Source organism: Dysidea avara, chromosome 2 (genome assembly GCF_963678975.1).
Source record: "Dysidea avara chromosome 2, odDysAvar1.4, whole genome shotgun sequence".
Taxonomy (NCBI): domain Eukaryota; kingdom Metazoa; phylum Porifera; class Demospongiae; order Dictyoceratida; family Dysideidae; genus Dysidea; species Dysidea avara.
In genome coordinates, this window is record NC_089273.1 from 6,828,459 (window position 1) to 6,854,469 (window position 26,011).

The following is a 26,011-nucleotide window of genomic DNA, read 5'->3' on the forward strand; positions in this document are numbered from 1 at the left end:
AGCTTGCTACACTGCTCCTCTGAAGAATACTGTGACTGCTCTATTAGAGTATCTTGATCTTGACTACTCTATAAGAGTATTTCAAATTATTGATGCTATTGAGCTAGGCTCTCAATAACAGCTATAGATAATTTTAGGGAGGGCTAAGCCTCCATAACATTTTTGACAGGGTTACAGCCCCCCTTGCCCTCTTCTCCACCATCCCTGCTAGCTGAAAGTGTCTTTTGGGGTTGCACCCACTATATACTAGTACTTCTAATGCTAATAGATATAGACTACAATTCCTCTGTAAAGGTTTTCATCATCACAAAAAGTTCTGTTTGGAGCATTATATATGTTGTTTTGAGGGCCTAGAAGATTCCTAACTGTACCATGTTACCCACTTTCATTGTAGATGATATTGAACCAGTTGTAAGTTTTGTTGCCAATAACTTGCAGCGATATCTTGTGGATGAGTCACTGAGGTAAGCTAATAATATTGTATGCCATAGTATTCACAATCACACATTATACATTAAAGCATAAAATACACATTGATATTATAAGCAATATTGAGGTGTGAAAGTGGAGATGATGATGCACAGAGAGAAAGTTGTAATAATGGAAGGGAAATGTCACAAAGTGGTTTCCTTAATGATGTTTTCCTTGAAATAATGGAGTTATCATGGCCATTCTAATGTTGCATATGAAAATTAACATAGAAAAGAATTTGACAAAGTTAACAATTAAGCAGACCTAAATTAGTGCCCTTACAAAGGATGATATCATCTATAGAATTATAATTTTAGTCAGCATTAATTTGTCAGGGCTGATGTAATATGTTACCCAGTCTTGGGAAAAAGGTCTTATCACCCACGTCAGCAGATTTGATTTTTCAGGACACAAGGCTGCATGAATAAACTATCTAATTCCACAATCAAAATCAGCTAGACTTGAGTGATTTGGTTTAGCTGTCTGCTTTTCCCAAGCCCAGTGGCAATCCGTACGTGCAGTGTGGGGCCTAATGGGGCTCTGGTAAGCCTGGGGATGGTTGTGCTAGGCTGTACAGCTATGTGGTGTTGAATAAGTACCTCTGCTGTGAATTTACTTTCATTTTAGCCAATTTTGAGACCTGAATGGTCCAAAACATGACCCCTATGCCTTCCTTTTCAATTTTTGAACACCATTGTGCCCCACCTTCCACCCCTTTTGGAGCTCATCTGATACAGTCAACCTTGGTTTAAAAACTATCTAAAATGGCGGAAACTTAGTTGCTGGCTACTTACACAGTGAATGCTTTGGAAGGTAAGGAATTGGTGTAAAATGTGTGAAAATTTGGTACACATAGCTTCAAACATTGGCGAGCTAAAACACATTAAATACTTAAAATCGGCATTTCTCAATACTTTTAAATAGGTGACAAACCGATTTTCCAAGACTGGGTCACATATAATACTTCTTATTGTTTTACTGCAATTTAATATCATGGACTAATCCTACTTGTTTCAGTACTTTTTATCAATGTGCTATGGTCCTTACCCTAGTTGAAAATTGCATTTATATATATATATATATATATCAAGACACACGGTAGTGTGTCGTGCGGCCCAAGAAGCCGGCGCGCCACACCGTGAGTATATTGACAGGAAGAACGAAAATGTCATTTTCACACCTTTGTATCTCGGTGTTCACTTATCTGATTGGAACCAAATTTGCTACACAGTTTCCCGCCAGCCAAGGGAGTCTACATTCCAAATTTGAAGGAAATCGCTCCAGCCATTTCCGAGATACGAGCTTCCAAAGTTTCGTTTTTTTTTCTTCGTTTTTTTTTCTTCTTCTTCTTCGTCTTTTCGCACACTTGCAAAAATTTGCTATAACAAGCAAACACGTACTCCGATCGCCTTGAAATTTGGCACACAGAAAGGGAGTCCAAAGGCGAATCCTAGCATCAAATTTGGTACAAATCCCATGAATGGTTCAGGAGTTATGACCGATTATTCGCGTAAAACAAAATCGATTTGTTGTCACGCCTACAGGGTAAACCGCTTCATGGAATGAGTTGAAAATTGCTATGTAGATGGAGTAACCATCGTAGGAGTGCCTTTTGGTGGTTTGAAAGGAATCGAGATAAAGACCACGGAGATATGACACAAAACCCAACCTGTGTCACAATTACGCGATCGATTTTTATGGATAAAAAGGTATTAGTTTTCACGCCTACTAGGCAAACCGCTTAGAGCAATGAGCTGAAAATCGGTGTATAGCTGGAATAATCTTCATAGAAAGTCCTTGCAGTAGTACAGAAGAATCGGATTACAAACCACTGAGTTATGATTCGAAAGCCAACTCCGTGTAGCAAATGCGAGATAGAGATACTCTAATAGAACAGTCACCCTAATAGAGCATTCGGCTAATTTATTTACTCCATTATAGAATTTTATTACATCACAAGTTATTCTGTAGGGAGTTCAGCTGCAAACAGTTAATCTTATAGACAGTTCAGCAAGAAGACAGTCACCATGTGGAGAGTTAAGCAAATATACCACTATAGAGATTCAGAACATTACAAGTCACACTGAAGAAAGTTCAGCTATAAACAAGTCATGCACTGTGTAGAGAATTCAGCTACAATTAAGTCACTCTCTAGAGAATTCAGTTACACAGAATTCAGCTACACACAAGTCACTGTGGAGAGAGTTCTGCTACAAACAAATTACCCTTTAGAGTGATCATCTACAAACAAAACACTTTGCAGGGTGTTCAACTGCAACAAATCAATTAATTACCTTTAGAGCGATCAGCAATGAACAAATGAACACAAATCTACCTGTAGAGAGATCAGCTAGAAACAAATCACCCTGAAGAGAGTTCAGCTACAAAAAATCACCCTGTAGAGACATCAGCTAGAAACTAGACACAATGTAAGGAGTTCAGCTACAAGCAATCACCCTGTAGAGAGTTCAGCTAAAACATATCAACCTGCAGAGAGATCAGCTACAAACAAATCACCTTATAGAGAGTTCAGCTACAAACAGATTACCTGTAGAGAGATCGGCTACAAACAAATCAACCTGCAGAGAGATCAGCTATATACACACAAATCAACTTGTAGAGAGATTAGCTACAAACAAAGCACCCTGTAGAGAGATCAGCTAGAAACTACACACAATGTAAGGAGTTCAGTTACAAACAAATCACCCTGTAGAGAGATCAGCTACAAACTAGACACAAAGTAAGGAGTTCAGCTACAAGCAAATTACCCTGTAGAGAGTTCATCTACAAACAAATCAACCTGTAGAGCAATCAGCTAGAAACAAATCACCCTGAAGAGAGGTCAGCTACAAAAAATCACCCTGTAGAGAGGTCGGCTACAAACAAATCAGCCTGTAGAGAGTTCAGCTAAAACAAATCAACCTGCAGAGAGATCAACTACAAACAAATCACCTTATAGAGAGTTCAGCTACAAACAAATTACCCTATAGAGAGATCGGCTACAAACAAATCAACCTGCAGAGAGATCAGCTACACACAAATCAACTTGTAGAGAGATCAATTACAAACAAATCACCCTGTAGAGAGATCAGCTAGAAACTACACACAATGTAAGGAGTTCAGCTACAAATAAATCACCTTATAGAGAGTTCAGCTACAAACAAATCACTCTGTAGAGAGATCAGCTAGAAACTGGACACAATGTAAGGAGTTCAGCTACAAGCAAATCACCCTTTAGTGAGTTCAGCTACAAACAAATCAACCTGCAGTGAGATCACCTACAAAAAAGCACCTTGTACAGAGTTCAGCTACAAACAAATAACCCTGTAGAGAGATCGGCTACAAACAAATCAACCAGTAGAAAGATCAGCTACACACAAATCAACTTGTAGAGAGATCAGCTACAAACAAATCACCCTGTAGAGAGATCAGCTAGAAACTAGTCACAATGTAAGGAGTTCAGCTACAAGTAAATCACCCTGTAGAGAGTTCAGCTAAAACAAATCAACCTGCAGAGAGATCAGCTACAAATAAATCACTTTATAGACAGTTCAGCTACAAACAAATTACCTTGTAGAGAGATCGGCTGCAAATTAATCAACCTGCAGAGAGATCAGCTACACACAAATCAACTTGTAGAGAGATCAGCTACAAACAAATCACCCTGTAGAGAGATCAGCTAGAAACTAGATACAATGCAAGGAGTTCAGCTACAAGCAAAATCACCCTTTAGTGAGTTCAGCTACAAACAAATCAACCTGCAGTGAGATCACCCACAAAAATGCACTTGTACAGAGTTCAGTTACAAACAAATCACCCTGTAGAGAGATCAGGTAGAAGAATTCACCTTGTAGAGAGTTCAGCAACAAAGAAACCACCATGTAGAGAGTTCAGCTGCAAACAAATCACCCAGTAGAAAGATCAGCTAGAAGAAGTTACCTTGTAGAGAGTTCATTTACAAAGAAACCATCATATAGAGAGTTCAGCTACAAAGAAATTACCCCGTAGAGAGTTCAGCTAGAAGAAGTCACCTTGTAAAGAGTTTAGCTACAAAGAAACCATCATGTACAGAGTTCAGCTACAAAGAAACCACCTGTACAGAATTCAACTACAAACAAATCACCCTGTATAGAGATCAGCTAGAAGAAGTTACCTTGTAGATAGTTCAGCTACAACAATTCACCCTGTAGAAAGATCAGCTAGAAGAAGTCACCTTGTAGAGTGTTCAGTTACAAAGAAACCATCATGTAGAGAGTTCAGCTGCAAACAAATCACTCTGTAGAGAGTTCAGCTACAAAGAAACCGCCATGTAGAGAGTTCAGCCTCATACAAACCACCTTGTAGAGAATTCAACTACAACAAATCACCCTGTAGAGAAGAAGTTACCTTGTAGAGAGTTCAGCAACAAAGAAACCACCATGTAGAGAGTTTAGCTGCAAACAATTCACCTGTAGAGAGTTCAGCTAGAAACAAATCACCCCGTAGAGAGATCAGCTGGACGAAGTCACCTTGTAGAGAGTTCAGCTACAAAGAAACCATCATGTAGAGAGTTTAGCTGCAAACAAATCACCCTGCAGAGAGTTCAGCTACAAAAAAATCACCCTGTAGAGAGTTCAGCTAGACGAAGTCACCTTATAGAGAGTTCAGCTACAAAGAAACCATCATGTAGAGAGTTCGGCTATAAAGACACCACCATGTAGAGAGTTTAGCTGCAAACAAATCACCTGTAGAGAGTTCAGCTACAAAGAAACCATCCTGTGGGGAATAATGAGCATGTAATAAATATATGTATATAATTTGTATAATTACTACTAAAATCAAAAATAATTGAAGTACTAAAATTCTTCTTTAAGTTCTTTTCTTCTTCCTGTGGTAAAGAAAAAAACACATGGGTTAAAAAAGCCCCAAAGCCAGCCATAGGCCGGCTTTGCAGTATACAAATACAAAAAGAAGTGATATCTAATCAAAAACAGCCAAGCTGTAAAAAAAGGTGCGGCCCCCATAAAGGCCATGGTGAAAAAAGATGTGAAATCCAAGGTGGCGGCCAAGAAATGGCTGTGATGGTAGGTTAATGGTTACATTTTAATAACGGCAATTCAGGTGAATTTTGTGCCGCTTGGTCTTGGCACCAAATTCACCTGAATTGTTGTTATTAAAATGTAACCATTAACCTACCATCACAGCCATTTCTTGGCCGCCACCTTGGATTTCACATCTTTTTTCACCATGGCCTTTATGGGGGCCGCACCTTTTTTTACAGCTTGGCTGTTTTTGATTAGATATATATATCAAGACACACGGTAGTGTGTCGTGCGGCCCAAGAAGCCGGCGCGCCACACCGTGAGTATATTGACAGGAAGAACGAAAACGTCATTTTCACACCTTTGTATCTCGGTGTTCACTTATCTGATTGGAACCAAATTTGCTACACAGTTGCCCGCCAGCCAAGGGAGTCTGCATTCCAAATTTGAAGGAAATCGCTCCAGCCATTTCCGAGATACGAGCTGCCAAATTTTCGTTCTTTTTTCTTCGTTTTTTTTTCTTCTTCTTCGTCTTTTCGCACACTTGCAAAAATTGCTATAACAAGCAAACGCGTGCTCCGATCGCCTTGAAATTTGGCACACAGAAAGGGAGTCTAAAGGCGAATCCTAGCATCAAATTTGGTACAAATCCGGTGAATGGTTCAGGAGTTATGATCGATTATTCGCATAAAACAAGATCGATTTATTGTCACGCCTACAGGGTAAACCGCTTCACGGAATGAGTTGAAAATTGCTATGTAGATGGAGTAACCATCGTAGGAGTGCCTTTTGGTGGTTTGAAAGGAATCGAGATAAAGACCACGGAAATATGACACAAAACCCAACCTGTGTCACAATTACGCGATCGATTTTTATGAATAAAAAAGTATTAGTTTTCACGCCTATTACGCAAACCGCTTAGAGCAATGAGCTGAAAATCGGTGTATAGCTGGAATAATCTTCATAGAAAGTCCTTGCAGTAGTACAGAAGAATCGGATTACAAACCACTGAGTTATGATTCGAAAGCCAACTCCGTGTAGCAAATGCGAGATAGAGATACTCTAATAGAACAGTCACCCTAATAGAGCATTCGGCTAATTTATTTACTCCATTATAGAATTTTATTACATCACAAGTTATTCTGTAGGGAGTTCAGCTGCAAACAGTTAATCTTATAGACAGTTCAGCAAGAAGACAGCCACTATGTGGAGAGTTAAGCAAATATACCACTATAGAGATTCAGAACATTACAAGTCACACTGAAGAAAGTTCAGCTATAAACAAGTCATGCACTGTGTAGAGAATTCAGCTACAATTAATTCACTCTCTAGAGAATTCAGTTACACAGAATTCAGCTACACACAAGTCACTGTGGAGAGAGTTCAGCTACAAACAAATTACCCTTTAGAGTGATCAGCTACAGACAAAACACTTTGCAGGGTGTTCAACTGCAACAAATCAATAACCTTTACAGCAATCAGCAATGAGCAAATCAACACAAATCTACCTGTAGAGAGATCAGCTAGAAACAAATCACCCTGAAGAGAGTTCAGCTACAAAAAATCACCCTGTAGAGACATCAGCTAGAAACTAGACACAATGTAAGGAGTTCAGCTACAAGCAATCACCCTGTAGAGAGTTCAGCTAAAACAAATCAACCTGCAGACAGATCAGCTACAAACAAATCACCTTATAGAGAGTTCAGCTACAAACAGATTACCTGTAGAGAGATCAGCTACAAACAAATCAACCTGCAGAGAGATCAGCTATATACACACAAATCAACTTGTAGAGAGATCAGCTACAAACAAATCACCCTGTAGAGAGATCAGCTAGAAACTGCACACAATGTAAGGAGTTCAGCTACAAACAAATCACCCTGTAGAGAGATCAGCTACAAACTAGACACAAAGTAAGGAGTTCAGCTACAAGCAAATTACCCTGTAGAGAGTTCATCTACAAACAAATCAACCTGTAGAGCAATCAGCTAGAAACAAATCACCCTGAAGAGAGGTCAGCAATAAAAAAATCACCCTGTAGAGAGATCAGATACAAACAAATTACCCTGTAGAAAGATCGGCTACAAACAAATCAACCTGCAGAGAGATCAGCTACAAACAAATTACCCTGTAGAGAGATCGGCTACAAACAAATCAGCCTGTAGAGAGTTCAGCTAAAACAATTCAACCTGCAAAGAGATCAACTACAAACAAATCGCCTTATAGAGAGTTCAGCTACAAACAAATTACCCTATAGAGAGATCGGCTACAAACAAATCAACCTGCAGAGAGATCAGCTACACACAAATCAACTTGTAGAGAGACCAATTAGAAACAAATCACCCTGTAGAGAGATCAGCTAGAAACTACACACAATGTAAGGAGTTCAGCTACAAATAAATCACCTTATAGAGAGTTCAGCTACAAACAAATCACTCTGTAGAGAGATCAGCTAGAAACTGGACACAATGTAAGGAGTTCAGCTACAAGCAAATCACCCTTTAGTGAGTTCAGCTACAAACACATCAACCTGCAGTGAGATCACCTACAAAAAAGCACCTTGTACAGAGTTCAGCTACAAACAAATTACCCTGTAGAGAGATCGGCTACAAACAAATCAACCAGTAGAAAGATCAGCTACACACAAATCAACTTGTAGAGAGATCAGCTACAAACAAATCACCCTGTAGAGAGATCAGCTAGAAACTAGTCACAATGTAAGGAGTTCAGCTACAAGTAAATCACCCTGTAGAGAGTTCAGCTAAAACAAATCAACCTGCAGAGAGATCAGCTACAAATAAATCACTTTATAGACAGTTCAGCTACAAACAAATTACCTTGTAGAGAGATCGGCTGCAAATTAATCAACCTGCAGAGAGATCAGCTACACACAAATCAACTTGTAGAGAGATCAGCTACAAACAAATCACCCTGTAGAGAGATCAGCTAGAAACTAGATACAATGCAAGGAGTTCAGCTACAAGCAAAATCACCCTTTAGTGAGTTCAGCTACAAACAAATCAACCTGCAGTGAGATCACCCACAAAAACTCACTTGTACAGAGTTAAGTTACAAACAAATCACCCTGTAGAGAGATCAGGTAGAAGAATTCACCTTGTAGAGAGTTCATTTACAAAGAAACCATCATATAGAGAGTTCAGCTACAAAGAAATTACCCCGTAGAGAGTTCAGCTAGAAGAAGTCACCTTGTAAAGAGTTTAGCTACAAAGAAACCATCATGTAAAGAGTTCAGCTACAAAGAAACCACCTGTACAGAATTCAACTACAAACAAATCACCCTGTATAGTGATCAGCTAGAAGAAGTTACCTTGTAGATAGTTCAGCTACAACAATTCACCCTGTAGAAAGATCAGCTAGAAGAAGTCACCTTGTAGAGTGTTCAGTTACAAAGAAACCATCATGTAGAGAGTTCAGCTGCAAACAAATCACTCTGTAGAGAGCTCAGCTACAAAGAAACCGCCATGTAGAGAGTTCAGCCTCATACAAACCACCTTGTAGAGAATTCAACCACAACAAATCACCCTGTAGAGAAGAAGTTACCTTGTAGAGAGTTCAGCAACAAAGAAACCACCATGTAGAGAGTTTAGCTGCAAACAATTCACCTGTAGAGAGTTCAGCTAGAAACAAATCACCCCGTAGAGAGATCAACTGGACGAAGTCACCTTGTAGAGAGTTCAGCTACAAAGAAACCATCATGTAGAGAGTTCAGCTGCAAACAAATCACCCTGCAGAGAGTTCAGCTACAAAAAAATCACCCTGTAGAGAGTTCAGCTAGATGAAGTCACCTTATAGAGAGTTCAGCTACAAAGAAACCATCATGTAGAGAGTTCGGCTATAAAGACACCACCATGTAGAGAGTTAGCTGCAAACAAATCACCTGTTACAGAGAGTTCAGCTACAAAGAAACCATCCTGTATATAGTTCAGCTACATTTCAAGTCACCCAGTAGAGAGATCAGCTGCAAAAAAATCCTGTGGGGAATAATGAGCATGTAATAAATATATGTGACCGGATTTCACATAACAAGGCTTCCACACACACAAAATCAAACTTACGTTTTTACCAGAAATGGATTGCTGGCCTAATACACTATCACATTCCACACTGTACTTCCTTCAGGACTGGCAAGTCTGGTTTCTGTGGCAGCTTTCTTCCGACCCTGTCAAAGCCACGAGTGGGAGATTGGTGCCATTGAATGGCCATGGCTTTGTGATAATGGTGTGTAGTGAGCTGGGACTTCACAGAGAGCTCACCAATAGTGTTCTCGGTCAATTTGGAGTGATTTGAGGGCCATGGAGAGCCCAAACTTGGCCTCTGGATTACAAACGTCTTCTTACTCCATTTTATACCCGTATATTAACACCACCATCCACCCCCACCCTCCCACCCTATTACTATCACCTGTGATATTATTACTCACTCGAGAAAAGCTGCCCAAAACAGGGCTAATTTTGGGTATCAGAAATGTATACACCCACTCAGTGATAGCTAGTAAATAGATGCATACTTGGTGCAAATTTTGTTTGCACAGCTGTAGGCACTGGGAAGTTATTACACAATGATTACTTGAAATCGCCATATCTCCTAACGAAGTTTTGTGCGTCGAAGCCGGGTTTTGTCAAATTCAGTCACATATGTATATAATTTGTATAATTACTAATAAAATCAAAAATAATTGAAGTACTAAAATTCTTCTTTAAGTTCTTTTCTTCTTCCTGTGGTAAAGAAAAAAACACATGGGTTAAAATAGCCCCAAAGCCAGCCATAGGCCGGCTTTGCAGTATACAAATACAAAAAGAAGTGATATCTAATCAAAAACAGCCAAGCTGTAAAAAAAGGTGCGGCCCCAATAAAGGCCATGGTGAAAAAAGATGTGAAATCCAAGGTGGCGGCCAAGAAATGGCTGTGATGGTAGGTTAATGGTTACATTTTAATAACGGCAATTCAGGTGAATTTTGTGCCTCTTGGTCTTGGCACCAAACTCACCTGAATTGTTGTTATTAAAATGTAACCATTAACCTACCATCACAGCCATTTCTTGGCCGCCACCTTGGATTTCACATCTTTTTTCACCATGGCCTTTATTGGGGCCGCACCTTTTTTTACAGCTTGGCTGTTTTTGATTAGATATATATTGTATTTGTAACCTTAAAATGTAAACAAGGATGATAGTGGCTAATTTGGTATCACCCATGAAGGTTTCCTAGAGGAGTAGGTTGGGGGGGGGGGGGGGGGGGGGGGGCAACTGGGGAATTTTTCCCTTGCCCCAGTATGAAAGGGGCCCCAGGGGGCCCCATCAAGGGATCCTTGAATACTTGTTAAAAGATCAATATACTCTAATAGAACAGTCAAGATCTAGATATTCTAAAATACAGCAGTCACCATATTCTTCAGGAGCCGTGTAGCTACAGTAATATAAGAAATTTTTTTGGTCTTTGAGTTCAGACCTTCCTTGCCCCTGGGGCCCCACTTTAACTATTTTCCCTGGCGTCCTTAATTTCTCTGGGCGGTCTCGTCAGCATGTGTGTAGTTATCATAAATTGTGATTGATGATTAAGTTTTTGTATCAATCACAGTACTAAAAATGCAATAGAAATCTATAATGATATGTAAGAAGTATGAAATATAATATACTTGGTTGATCTTTCCTATCTAGTGACAGTGACACTTTTGCTGCTAGTATGATCTTATCCACTCAGATCTCAGATGAAATGATAGAACTACCACCCAATAGTACTGTATTGTTGAGATTTGATAATGTAAGATTGAGGTTAAAGGGAAATGCATTGTGAATTGTTTATAATATCTGAAGCTATTCAAGTTTATGATGCAATTGTATATAAACAAACCACATCATTGTTGAGGAACATGTGTGCCATTAGAGTGATAGTCTTTGTATATCTGTCCTTGTACAATGATTGTAAGCCAAGTGAGCTAGCGTAGAATGGCCTCTGGGCTGTATAACATTTTAGCAAAGGCAATACATTATACTGTAGTAGATGGGGTGATTATCTTGTTCAAAATGAAGCGCCTCACTTAATACAATAACATTGCTGTTACAACCCGCCTGGTTGTGATACGTAAACACAGTTCAAGTTTTTGTCAAGTATCAATTACTCCCCAGCTGCTTGTTTATTTCTTTTACAGTGATAGAATAAATTCTGTGGATAGTTTTAAGATTGTTCTCCCACCCACTGACACACATGTGATTAGTTGTACACAAAATAATTGTGTTTATGCAATCTTGAATGGCTTCACAACAAATATATATATATATATATTTGTGATGCATTGCCCTTTTAATAGCTATTTTTTTAGAAATGTTTGTGCATAACTTATAATGTACATAACCAAATCCGTACATTTTGCAGATTTAAATAATACTGTTACAGTGATAACAACCAATAATTCATAGAGTTAGCTGTCACATACAAGTATTTGAAGATACTTACTGATACCCATTAATTTTGCATTGTTTACCTAATAGCTAACTTCATTCACATAGTCAATTTACTGAGCTTGTGTGGTATTGTTTATTTGTATTTCAGTTTCTCAATAGCAGTACATTCACCAGTTTTCAATGTGCATTTTGGGATTACAACCTTCGAACTGTCAAGTAAGTTAACAATGCAATCTTCACTTATATGTGTAAATGTAATTATACATTCAGTATTTTAATGCATTTATGTCAGTCCAGGCCTGCAAAATGGGCATGTAGATGCAAGCTACACATATCCACATCACAGGAGAACTGGATATAATGCATTGTAGTGACTTGTATTACAAAGCCATGCAACTAAGCACTCAAACTTGTTTGGCTAAAGCATAAGATTTTACCTGTATATATTTAACTGCTGTAATATCTAAACAGTGCTGCAAATGCATTGCAGTAATGCAATGTTGATTAGATTATTATTTTAGTTAATTCTGGCTCTCTATCATAGTGGTCAAACAGTCGGAGGATGGTCTACTGATGGTATCATACAGGATAGTAGTCCAGGTCTACCTGTATTGTGTAATACTACACATCTAACTAGTTTTGCTGTACTTGTTAGTGCTGGGGGAAGTGAAGTAAGGTCCTGGTTGTCTTTATAGAGATTTATCGATTTTATAAATGTACAGTAAATGTGGTAAGAGCCTTATGTTGTGTGTCGTTTGTAAGATTGGGAGCTTGCAGGTTATTAAACTAAAATTGCTTAGCTATAGAAAATCTTTTAATTGCAAGCTATTAAAAATACATAAACAGTCTCACCACCAAATTTGTAGAGGCTTTAATCTAGTGATCTAAAATGATTTAGCTTAAAAACCATACCATATAATCCTATAAAACCACATAATCAAATTAGTTGCTGTAGAATAAGGAATTTGATTATCAAGCTGTTGTTTACACAACAGCATGCAACCACAAAGCCATTATATAATATCAAAATTTGAAAATCAGCCTAAGCAAAACCTTAATGTAAAATTTCACTACACTGTCCTGTTTACAGTTGAAGTGATTATCTCAAAGTCTGATTTTCAGGAATTTGAACAAGTGTGCATGCGTATATTGCCACAAGGTCACTGGTCCGATACATCTGAAAGTAGGAACATGCCACTCCAACCTACATGTACAATGTATAAATTCTCTGTCCTTATTATTGTTTCACTTTATTAGATTTTCACTTCAAAAAATTGTCTACAATGGTTATTATCGACCTTCCAAAACTGTACAATGACATCATTTTACCCATGATAGTGAGTGAGGGACCAGTTATCCCTGTTCCCATTCACTTAAGGCGTGACCATGACAGGATAAGTGTAGGGACTACTAAAATGCTTAACTGAAGTTATAGAGTGCTGAAAAATTCCATGAGTATTTATAAATGAAATGTGGTGGTGAGAGGGTTTTAAACATCTGTTCAGTTTGGTAAACTTACATTAATTTAATGGAACTGCATTGACCTCTATAACAGCAGCACCTATTCATAATGAAGGCTTAAGTTTGTATGTAGCATTGACAATGTAATCGCTTAACTTCCCAGCATTTCAAAGACATAAATGGCCCTGTACACTGTGAAAAAGTAAATAAATCACTTTACACACAGATTGGCACATTGAACATTGCTTACCTTTAATGTAGAGAAGATGTACTCTGGTGGTAAATTAAACTACTATTGTTTGTCTAAATGAATTCTCATTGTTACATTTCAATGATTGTAGTGCTAATGCAATTTCAAACCACACATTATTATGTATGTTATGTACTGTTACACTATATACAGTAGATGTGTTGATAATGCTGTGTGTTTCCTAGGGATCCCTGTCACTTCGTATAGTCAGCTATATTGGATGTGGTATATCTATTGTGTGTCTAATAGTGACTATCGCTACTATAATAGTATGGAGGTTAGTGGTACTGTATACAAATATAATTATAAAGGTTGTGTGCACACAACAGTGCATTAATATGTGTGTAATTAACCTCAATAATAATACGTGCTCTTATGGATGTTGAGTGATCACTACATAATAATTATCCCGGCAAAAATGGTGTGATACAATGTGTGGCATTTGTTGCTATGTGGGACTATTTTATTTAAACTACGCAATGTTCTGAGGCAATGCTGTAATAGATTTTTATTAAGTGTGTAATTTAGATAAATTATCTATTTGTGTAAATACAAACATACACTAGATTTACCATTATTTAATTTTGGCCTCAAAGTTAATAAAAAAGTGTTTTGTTAAATGCGAACACCACTATTATAGTGGCTCTCACAACACCCATGTGTTCAAAGGCTTACAGTAAATCTCGTAAATGGAATGTCTAATGCGTAAATGGTTATGTTACTCTGCAGTTAATGGCCATTTTCTTAAGATCTATCCGAATGTTGTAGCATGATTGAACATGTTATAAGGTGAATCTGCATTGGAAAAAAATTGATCCTATTAAAATGATATTTACGATGATAATACTTGTCTCACTGGAAGAAATAAAGAAGGGTTATTAAAAATTATATGATATTGAAGATCTGCTCATCGAGTATAGTAGTTCAATGCTAATCACAGAGGAATACTTGGTCCATACAGGGATTAGTAGCACAAGTTTTCAGTGTAAAAGCACATATTTTATATAAAACAAATTTTGTTATTAAGAAGAAAGCCACTATAGTAGTGTTCAGGGCCAAAGAGATGGTTATACATTCAATTTTAATGTCAGGATAAACAAAATTAATTTTACAGTAGCTAGATATCTAGTTTCTACAGCATATTATATACATTACGTATACTAAGATTTATAATTTAACTGTGCATGCAAAAAAACAACTAAAGGTTAATATTATTACTAGTTATAATATAATAGTTATAAAAGTTATAAAAATACTCCAAATTTTAATCCTGCCTAACATAATTGTTTGTAAATACTGTATGAATTGTATACCTGTAAGTGGTATTGTTAGTTTATTTTGTTACATGTGTATTGATTTAGAAAAAGAGCATTTAAAGGAAAACAACATTTGGTACATCTAAACCTCTCCATTGCTCTTCTGCTTGCATTAATTACATTTGTAAGTGGAGTAGAAACTGCCACAGATAACAGAGTAAGTGATTCTGTAAGTGTGTTTATGAGTAGTCAGGATGCATTAAATCTGAAAAAAATTATTTTATATACCATATTTTGGTGTTTTTTTTGTTGTAAAATAATTTTCATATGTAAAATTTTACGAAAGTTTATTACACGAAAATTTTCCCAAACTACTCAAATAGAGTGATCATTTATGTCAATCATACAAAAATACTTTTACACGAAAATTTTTATCATGAATTTTATTCGTGCGAACAAAGCAGATTACAGTAGTAGGCAGACAAATACAAAGAGCAAAATTCTCGCATAAAAGTAAAAAATCAAGAAAAATAAATGGCAGAACAAAAGCAAAATGGATAATAACACATCAAATTAAGTTCGTTAATTCAATAAAAAGATCAAGAAATGTGCCGTTTTGCCTCTCCTTCAGAATTTTGCATCACTAAAGATTGCAATACTCTAATACAGTAGTCATTAGTTCCATTTACTCTAATAAAACAGTCACTGCAAATTATAATAGTAGTAAGTGTAATAGTAGTGGAATGGTAGAACTTTTGTTAATAATGGTAGAATGCCACTAGCAAAAGAAAGTAGAGCAATGATAATACTATCAATTCACTACCACATCAAAATTAATTTCTTTATTTTATAAATTCATTTCACTACATCAAAAGAATTTTGAGCAAAATAGAGTGATGTTTCACTGTTATACCACACTTTAGAGAAGCCCCTGAAATAGTTTGCATATATATGTAGGAAACAGTTGCTCAAAAGAAGAATAGGAAGAAAAATAGACTGTTCCTGATCCCTAGTAGATAGTATATTAATCATAATAATATTATTGAGTGTATTGTTAATGTGTATTATAGTACACATGCATAGGGTGTATATTGTACAGAATTGGAAAAAATATAATACTGAAATTTTGTAAAATGTAACTGGGCCTGCAAAAACAGGGCATGTGGAGTCATTGTGGAAACATGATTTTTGTCGACTTTTTCGAAATTCCTTGAATCACATAACATATACCAATGTGCTATAGCAATGAACTTTTTACCACTTAGTAAGCATTTAATTGGCATTCTGATGCAAGTTACAGAATGCAAATATGCTGTTCCAGTACTGCGATATGACCTTTAGTGTGACAGGGTATAGTTTGTGCCCACATTCCCTGTTTTAGCAGGCCCAGTCACAATTATGATAGCATGTCTCTGTACTGCCACCTCTCCAAAAAGGACAACTTTGAATCCCTCACTGACATGTTTATAGCTAATATAACTGGCTTCTTACCAAGACCCTAATTTTCCTCAAGGGTGACAATTTTAAAATAGGTTCTTGCATACGTAGTGTTCTATTTTAGTACTATAGTAAGTATTACTGTCGTATATCAAGTGTGGTTTTTTCTTTATTCTTCTAGCCTGCCTGTATATTTGTCACATCTCTATTACATTACTTATTCCTGGCTGTATTTTCTTGGTCACTGTGTGAAGGAATAATGGTCTTTGCAATGTTTGTGGCACCATTCTACAAGGGATTCTTACAAAAATTGTTATTCTATCTAATAGTTGGTTGGGGTAAGATTGTACTATGCTTGTAATGTACTAGTAGTCACTACTCATTTGTTATCTACAGGTCTTCCCATACCAATAGTGGTAGTATCTGCTGGAGTATCACATGATCATTATGGATTATATGATGATGATAATGAAAGATGGGCGTAAGTTTGTCTAGATGCATCATACAGTTCTCATAGAGTGCAAGAAGTATTATCTAACTTCTGAAATTCATTGTGTTAAAAAGGGGGTCAAAAGCAAAAGTCTGTTCAAATTTTGATTAGAATCAGATGAGCATTGCATTGTTGCAATAATTATCATCATTATTGTGACCATTCACATAATACTATCTGCTGAGAGTTGTTGTGTTTTGTGCAGAAAGTAATGATACTGAAGTGTCTGTGTATGCAAATAGCACAAGATTTAAAAGTCTACTCTTGAGTAGGGATTATACAATAAACCAAGTGAGGTCATCTGCACCAGATAGTAAATTTTTCAACCATATACAGCATGTCAGTAGTGTAGAATAACTGAAGTAGAGATTAATGTCCACTTGTATTGTTGATAGGTGTAGATAACCTCATTGCTTCTTGTATGATCCCTACTGAAATTTCAAATTTTCCTTATGTTTGTTTGTTTACTTTTTAATAACATGATTTGTGACCGGATTTGTGAAAGGGGTATTCCACACACATCCAATTTACGAACTTTGATAATTCATAACTTCAGATTGAAAAATGTTGTTGACTTGAGATTTGGAGAGTAGTGAGTACCAACATAGGTTATTGGATGGAGAAAAGTTCAGGTTTGTGTCCTTCTTGAACACAAAGTTATGGTATTCCAAGTTCATAGAATTGGATGTGTGTGGAAGACCCCTTTTTGCAAATCCGGTCACATTTAAAACTGGTGAACCAACACATACTGGATCAATAGGGAAAAAAACATCGGCCAGGCACCTTAATAATAAAACAGAATGTGCCTCTGTAATCACTCGAGTCACTGCAGAAATCGTGCCTAAACTTGCACCCCTATTATCAATTATTGTGGCCAGTTTGCTTCATTTTCAGTTAAGTATTACCTGTTGTACAGTGTCTCTACAATCAAACCATTGACTAAGGAAATTAGATAATTCTTGTGTTAGCCAGCAGTGAAGCCACCATGCATTTTACCTCAAAAACACCTACAACAGAAATGTGACACTAAGGTATTCCATGATGCATGCATTGTTGCTGCTGCAGCTGGCAAAAAGCTATAAACAATCAATTGCAAGCCTGTAGTGTTACTTATTGCTCTTGGCTGAAGACATCAGTTATACAGGTCAGGGGAAGTGGAGCAAGCAACAGAGTGAGCAGGTTAACTTTGACAAATCAATTTTACAAAATCAAGTTTGAAGTATACAACAGATACGAATGTTATTTATGGGAACTGGGGGCTTAGGCCTAGGAAAATTTTCTTATTTTAGAAGCTCTGAGAGAGTATTCTTTATGATTTCAACCAGTTATTGCAATTTACTAATGAATTAGGTAGCCAATTGCAGTTTTTGAAAGTAATATATGTACAGTAATAGTGACTGTTCTATTGGACAGGTTACACCTTCTATTACAGTAACTCAATCCTTTCTTGCAAGAAAAGTGGAGCCCCCCCCCCCCCAATTTTTACTGCCTAAAAAAAGATCAGTTAGTCAATTATAAAATTTCATTAAACTTGTTAGAAGACTTTAGGGTTGCTATGAAGGCATTTTTGGACTTCATTTTGTCTAACCAATTCTACCAACTTGGCAGGAAGAAAATGTGAAGCTATAATGTAGTTTCAATTTTGTTGATATTTTGGACAAAAAAGTTCAACCCTTCATGGTACCTATAATGTAGTACTGTACGTTACATTTCATCGATCTTAGATGTTGGATATCAGATGATGATGGAGCAATATGGGCCTTTACTGCTCCAATGATTGCCATTATAATAGTGAGCTGATGTAATGAAATGTGTTGATATATTAAAGTGTATCTGTATACAGGTCAACTATTTCTTTTTGGCTGTCTCAGTATATAACATCTACAAAACAAGGAAATACCACCAAAACTTGACAGTCAATGAAAAGCGTAAATTTGATATAGCTCGGTATGGGGAATAATACACACGTACATATGTGACCAGATTTTATAACCAAATTGCACTTCAGGCAAACTCAAACTAACACTACCAGTGATAACTACATTATCATACTACTAGTTCTGACCCTCGGTACTATATAAACTACTAGAGGCTGGTTTTATAGACGCCTTTCTGACTGGTGTGGAGAGCTCGAATGGCAGTTTTTGGCCTTATGAAGGGTTTGGCTTGGAAAGAATCAGCGGTTTAGTGGTGGATGGCCTAATATTGTTGGCCAAACCTTTTTTTTCTGTTGATGTTGCTGTACATCAGCCTCTAAGAAGCCAACACAGCCCTGTAATCTTGTGTCTGAACTTTGGTTGTGGTCTGTCTCCATTTTTAAGTCTATCTCTTACCACCCCACCACCACTGCCATCCTCCACCACTTGTGATGCTACTTTGCTCATCAAACTATTCAGATTTTCTATCTTACGTATTTGGCAGGAAGCTCTACAAGCCGCTACAACTACTGGAAGTGGTCTGAAAGGTAATAGATTGATGCATCTCTGACTTGTGTAAATTTCATACTTGTGCTTGCTATCCTTGGAAAGTTAATAATATGCTGATTAGAATTCTTTAAAACCATTAATATCTTGAAATTTCTAATGTGCAATTTGTGTAGAACTTAGACATGCATAATGTAGGAACTATACTACAAACATTAATAATACAAGACTTCGTGTTTCCCAAATCAGTATTCTACCACAGAACACAATGCACATTAACAAAATGGATTTTTTTCATGATATCAGCAGTTATAATAAGCATTAGGCCAATACAATACTTACAAACATTTTTAAAACTGCAAAGTCTAACAATGCATACAGAAACTACAACTTCTTTGTTTACAAATTTTCTAACCTCATACAGAACTGTTCTGATCAGTATTCTGGCCCTCCTACCCTTACTTGGAGGTACTTGGATATTGGGATTACTGTTCCTGTTTGATAGTGATTCTGAACCACTGGCCTGGATATTTACTATATTGAATTCCTTACAGGTATAGTGCAGTGTATTTGTCTGTGTTGCACAGACAAAATACAATGAAATTTGAGATTTGAAACAAAACATAATACAACATAATATTATTGCACACTTTACACACTTAATACTTTTTAATATCACAAATGCTTTAAAATTTGCAGATTACACTACAGCTACCAAACTGTTCTTCATAACAATGCAACCAAATGCAAATGAATATTGTAGGCTATGAAAAATACATATGTAGCTACGAAACATTTCCTCTGAATTTCCCCATACTTTTTCATCTATGTTACATTAATTTTGTCTATACAATATGATTATAGTACTGAAGCTTGTGATGATGCTAATAATTATTGTGTTGGTTTAGGGTGCAGCGATATTCTACTTCCGTGTACTGAGGAATCAAGAGGTATGAAATGCATATGGTTTTTCAACCTTGTAAGGTCACTCAAAATAAACTCTCTGTTTCCCATCCTAGACTCAGACATATTTTCATGTGCCCGGGTTGTCCATTTCCATTATTCCATTATACAATTGGCAGCTTTTCAAGCTATTACTTGCCTGGCACATGCAGCCACCAAAAGCTGCATAAAAACATGCTTAAGCTTAGACCTTCATTTATAAGTTGCAAAAACAACACAAACATGAATTTGTGCCGACTTGATAACATGGCTGACACGTGAACTGACACTATTGCAAGATGGCTTTTACTGAGCTTTTATAGTATGCAAGAATGAAGAATACGTAAAAATGAAGGTGACAGTAACCAGATGCAGATAGTAGATGGGAAACAGAAAATTTATTTGGAGTGGCCTAATTTACATGTAATTATAGATTGCCACTTGTTACAAGAAAGGCTGGGAGCGAGTGACAGCATTGACAAGTAGCACTTTTGCAAGACCTAAGGTAGGCAACTGTTGTAACACTAATTACTAGGCAAGTATGCCAGCATAACAAAAAGCAAAACAGGCTTGATTGGTATGGCAACATAATGCTAACATATGAGCAGCCAATGGAAAGTGCTAACTAGAGGTGTACTGATATGGGTTTTTGGCATGTCCCGATATCCGATATTGATGCCACCAAAAGAAGCCGATAACCGATAGCTGATCCGATATTTGCATTATAGTTAAAAGTGTACATTTACCTACCCTATAACATGTGCATGTATTCATTGCTGTACTCTGCCTGTGGTGATATCCAGCTTGGGTTTCTATTGTGCAATCTAGACAATTAGGCACCCACAAACATTTTTATGTATACTCCCATGAAGCTTTAAACGGATATTTCTGCATTACTCCGCATTCTAATGGCTTGTGAGAAGCTGGTACAGCAAATTTCCTTGGTTATCTGTGACCCTTCTTTTTATTACAAGGTACTCTATAACTGCTTCATTTGTAAAGACTGCGATAAGCTTTCCAGTAACAAATACTAGAATCACGTGTATTTATATGGTTTCTCGTAGCGTAGCCCTTGTTTCAGAGTGAACAATAGGCCACTGGCACTAAAGAGCCACATGGATAATGTAGAAATAATCCGTTTATGTACAGACTATTGCTACTGTATAAAAATCGGTAGCGATATCGGTCCTCCTGCTGTCCTGCACCCGATACCGATATTGGTAAAAATTACCATATCGATGGCCAATATTTTAGCCGATCCGATTATCGGTACACCTATAGTGCTAACTGCAATAGAGCACTCAAACACAATGTACATAGCTCCATAGATTGATGCAGACATTAAACAGTCACTTTGTAGTGAAATACTCTAACAGAGCATTCACTGATCAAAATGTTCCAAGATAACTGAAAGAAATGTCGTTGACATGATCATAATGGAAGCATAATGAGAACACTGAAGAGCATGTTAGGCAAAATTTTGAGTCAGGCCTACTAATCACCAAGGTACAGTATCACTGTGAATTTACAAATAATAGTTTCTGTAACTTAGGTGGTAACTTTGTCTTATCATCACTGCATGAAACAATAATCAGTTTTTGTAGTAAAGTGTTATTTACACAATAATGCTGGTATCCAATGACAAATGCAATGACTTCTATTCTTATCCTGAAATTATGTTCTAGTCCAGTTTTGATAACATCATGCATGTGATGACATTGGACAACAAAATTGTAGATTAGTCATAAAAATCATAAGAGGTTAAGATACTCTCATAGACCAGTATAACACACTAATAGTTATATACTCAGATTAAATGTTTACACACTTTTCAATTTTAATGTTAACCATATAACACCATGAATCTAAGTTCAAGTCGTACAGCCTTTCCAATTATCAAAGTTTGATACCACATAACTTCCCATCTCTTTCATGATGAATATCTACAAAACTAAGAATCAATTTATGCAAACAAAGCTGGCCTTCATGTGCACTTGACCAAATAAATTAGAGTCACATTGTTGAGTTACTTGAATTCAGCAATGGTGTTTTGTTGGTAAAATAGATTTGAGAACTATTTTAGGTTTAAATTGGAGTGGATCAGTGAAAATAATACACATTCTATTAATACTAGTTCCAGCTGCTGTTTTTTATCCATTGTCATCACGTTCATTTAAAAGAGAGAGTACCTATGTATAGGGTGTGTGTGAGTGACTTAGTATGGATACAACTATGTTTGTTTCTGATATCAACTCAAAAGTTTGTTGTACGTCCATAAGCTCCAATGGCAGATCTAAGATGGAGAATTTGGGCCAAATCCCCCTCCCCCCCACCTTGTGGAGGAGCCACTCTACTAACTACTTCTGATTAAAATACTAACCTTTGTTAGGCCAAGATCAGTTTATAAAACTTATGAAAGCAAGATGTTTTACTAGCATTTATTGCTAATTTAAAGTGAACCAAAGTCAAGCTAGCTGTTACTAGCTGTGAAATTGTCACCCAGCACCTTCCTGCATACTAAGTACCTCTAAAAATAATTATCGTTCTACTGCTGCTACTGCTATTATTATTTAAGACATTCGGAGCCCTTTTAAGAAACCATAACCATCTGCAAAGGCCAAAGACACTACTAAGAGGTTATGTTTTGCTCTTCAGCATCTAACCAGAGACCCTGGCTCTCTCCATCCACCTACAGTAGTTACAACTTAGCCTGTTTGTGCCCCTCCCCTTACCAGCTCCTGGATCCGCCTCTGAGCTCAGAGGTATAAAAGGGTAAATGTCATAATACACATGAATCATGGATGGTGAGGATTGCAGAATGGCTGTACCAATTAAATAACTCGCTGTATCCAGAGTGGCTCATACATGTACTTATTATTGTGAGGTGTGAACCTGTTATTTTCCTAGCCTCACGATTCGCTACTGTGAGTATCGATAAATGCTTAGAGTGTTAATGGGATAAAATTGTTATAGTACATGTTAAGCTTATTAAGAGAACAGTGCAATAATGCTTCAAAGTTGATATAAGACTTGTAACAGTACATAAGCAATGAAATTATTGTTAATGGTTGAAATACCATAAGGTCATCCTTCAGAGAATATTTTAGCTTTGCATCCAGTGTGTGCTGTACAAAGTCTTCATTAATAGCCATACATATGTGTTAATTATAAGCAGCATTTTATATGAAAATTATTGCTGTGTACATGTGTATTGAATTTATTCAACAGGATGTTATTATGTTTGATAACAAACAAGCATTGTCATCTTCTACATCACCACCATCAACTTTACAGCATGGTAAGAGATATATATATATATCATCAATTGCTTGCTGTACTTCTACACAACAAGGTTGTCAAACTGCATGGTATACCAATGAACAAGAGTTCATAATACAAGTAATGAACTCTTGCAATGAACAATTGATGTTTATTTATGCAACTGATGCAAGTTTCAGTAGTTGTATTCCAAGTCACTGAAAAGGAATTGTGAGGGTGATGTTCAAAGTTTAGGGATGTCAACATTCCATTACCTTCTAAGGACTATGTGTTAAATTCATTTCGGGAAACAAATGATTAGAATCTAGTTATAAACTGCAACACAGAAGAAATACCAATGTTTCCTGCAGCAACTTTTATTTCGGCAGACTCTTGTATATGGAATGTTTTACTGATAATAAATTACAATCTTAACCTACCTACTATCAAGTACAAACTTACAAATTTTCTTTGGAATCATTTTGAACAGAGTTTTGATCCTGACAACACATGCACTTTTTGTTTTATCTTTCCCTGTAGTAACTGTAAGAAGTCCCCCAAACCTCCCAACTTTGATCATATGTAACCCTTGCTCTAAATGAGTTTTATATAATATAAGTAACTACATAATACAACTGATCTATTTAACTACGTACTCCTGGCCACTGGCACTGGATTCCAGTGGACCTTCAGCATACACTAGATTTTAAGGACTACTAGTGATTATACTGTACATATCTTGTATGTATGCTGTAAAGCAAATAGTAAATAAATAATTTACTGGAAAATTTATTAAACAGAAAGACAATCATTTTTGTAGTACTACCATTACTAGAGTGGCCCTGCTATATTTAGTCATGTCCCACGCTGTATTATTGTTGTTTACACATAGGAATTGCACTGAACCCCTTCTCAGTAACTCAACTGACTAAAGAAGAGTTAGATGACAAGTCTCCTTGAAACATTTAGATGTTGTATTATACAGTATACATTACTCTATACTAGTTATAGTTAATGCATTCTATATGATCATGGAGTTGTAATACCTGATGTATTATTAGTGGTTAGCTATATTATTATACAAAACAAATTGATCATGTCATGTATACGTATGTTTGGTTTAAACTAGACAGCATTGAATCAGTTGCTATTATGTTGAATGGCTATTGCTAAAATATCTTAAGTATTGTCAAAGTTAGAAAAATATTATTTAGAATAAGTCATAGGAATAGTTTGTTATATTTAACAGTAGCTACTGTACTGTATTATGCTGTTACCAATGTATCTTTTCTGTTACAACTTTGTATGCCATATCTTTAGGGACCCGCCGATTATGCTGGCATAATATTGAGCATAATAGGTGCCTGAAAGCATTGAGCATAATGCTAGCATAATAGGCAGAACACTTGTGCATTACCATAAATTCTTGCTTATCAAAATACATATCACAGAAAAATATCTAATAGAACAGTCAGAGAATAATCGGACAGCTGACTGTTCTATTAGAGTATATCGATCTTTTCTGTGACATGCATTTTGACAAGCTAAAATTTAAAGTCTGTGCTTCAGCAACTGTTTTCCCATAAAACGCAAATTTACTACAAAAACATGGGAACTGAGGTATAAATATTGAGCGTAATTTGAGCATAATAGGTAAAATAATGAGCATAATCGGTGGGTCCCTACATGTCTTCATCACCAATGGTTGTGGCATTGTGCTGTTGCACTCTGTGGATATGTTACAAGTCACCTAATACAGAGTTCAGCTGTATACATAACAAGTTAATTACCTTATAGAGAGTTCAGGGTAAGTCATTTGTAGGTTACAAACAAGCCATCCAGTATCATAAATTTATTTTATTTTTCAAATTATTTCCATACAAATACATCCTAAGTTCTCAACAGCTAGGTGGAAGATTTAGTTAAGATGAATAATCATATGCTTTTTAGTTTTCCCTGTTTTGCTATATATGCTACAAACTTCAGTTTAATGACGCGACTAAGATAATATACACTGGCTAATACAACCCTGGATATATAGTATGAATGGGTGTTAAAATTCATAAGTATTATTTTACATTGCCTATAGTTAGAATCCGCACAAAGATAATGAACACCATCATAAATTATTTTGTAATTCTCTAGTGGTTGACACAAAGTCATGCAGGTTGCCTGGTCACTACTGCTAGTATATATAAATTATAGACAACATATCAGTAGTATATTAGATATTTCAATTGGAGTCTTCCATTATGAAGCAAATAAAACATGTGTAAAATTATTTATGTAGCACGCATTTTTACCCAATGTAATCCAATAGAAAATATCTCAAAATCAGAATTATGTAAACCAGTCAAGTTTTCGCTCAGCGGCAAAGGTAAGTCCATGATGCATGCATTGTTTAGCCGCTGAGATTCAGTAGAGATATTATCAACTTTAACTACTGGTGAGTAGTAAATAATCTAAAGTTTGTGGTGTTTAGTTTGAGCGAATTATACTAAAAGCTAGCCCATTATACTTTTGGGCAGTGTTCAGAAATCCAACCTATTATGCTCACAATAATATTATGTTATGCTTTTAA

The 26,011-nt window shown here is 36.4% G+C and overlaps 1 protein-coding gene across 1 annotated transcript; it reads left to right on the forward strand.

The window, feature by feature from the left end:
- Nucleotides 1-372: 372 nt before the first annotated feature.
- On the forward strand, nt 373-24,511 carry LOC136247741 (adhesion G protein-coupled receptor L4-like). The gene is made up of 15 exons (XM_066039568.1): nt 373-464; nt 11,170-11,272; nt 12,062-12,129; nt 12,458-12,584; nt 13,810-13,901; nt 14,986-15,097; nt 16,499-16,655; nt 16,714-16,798; nt 18,532-18,598; nt 18,651-18,754; nt 19,655-19,784; nt 20,139-20,180; nt 20,606-20,677; nt 23,401-23,470; nt 24,323-24,511. Exons 1-15 carry the CDS (start codon nt 373-375, stop codon nt 24,388-24,390), a joined length of 1,389 nt encoding a protein of 462 aa, XP_065895640.1. The 3' UTR covers nt 24,391-24,511.
- Nucleotides 24,512-26,011: the final 1,500 nt, after the last annotated feature.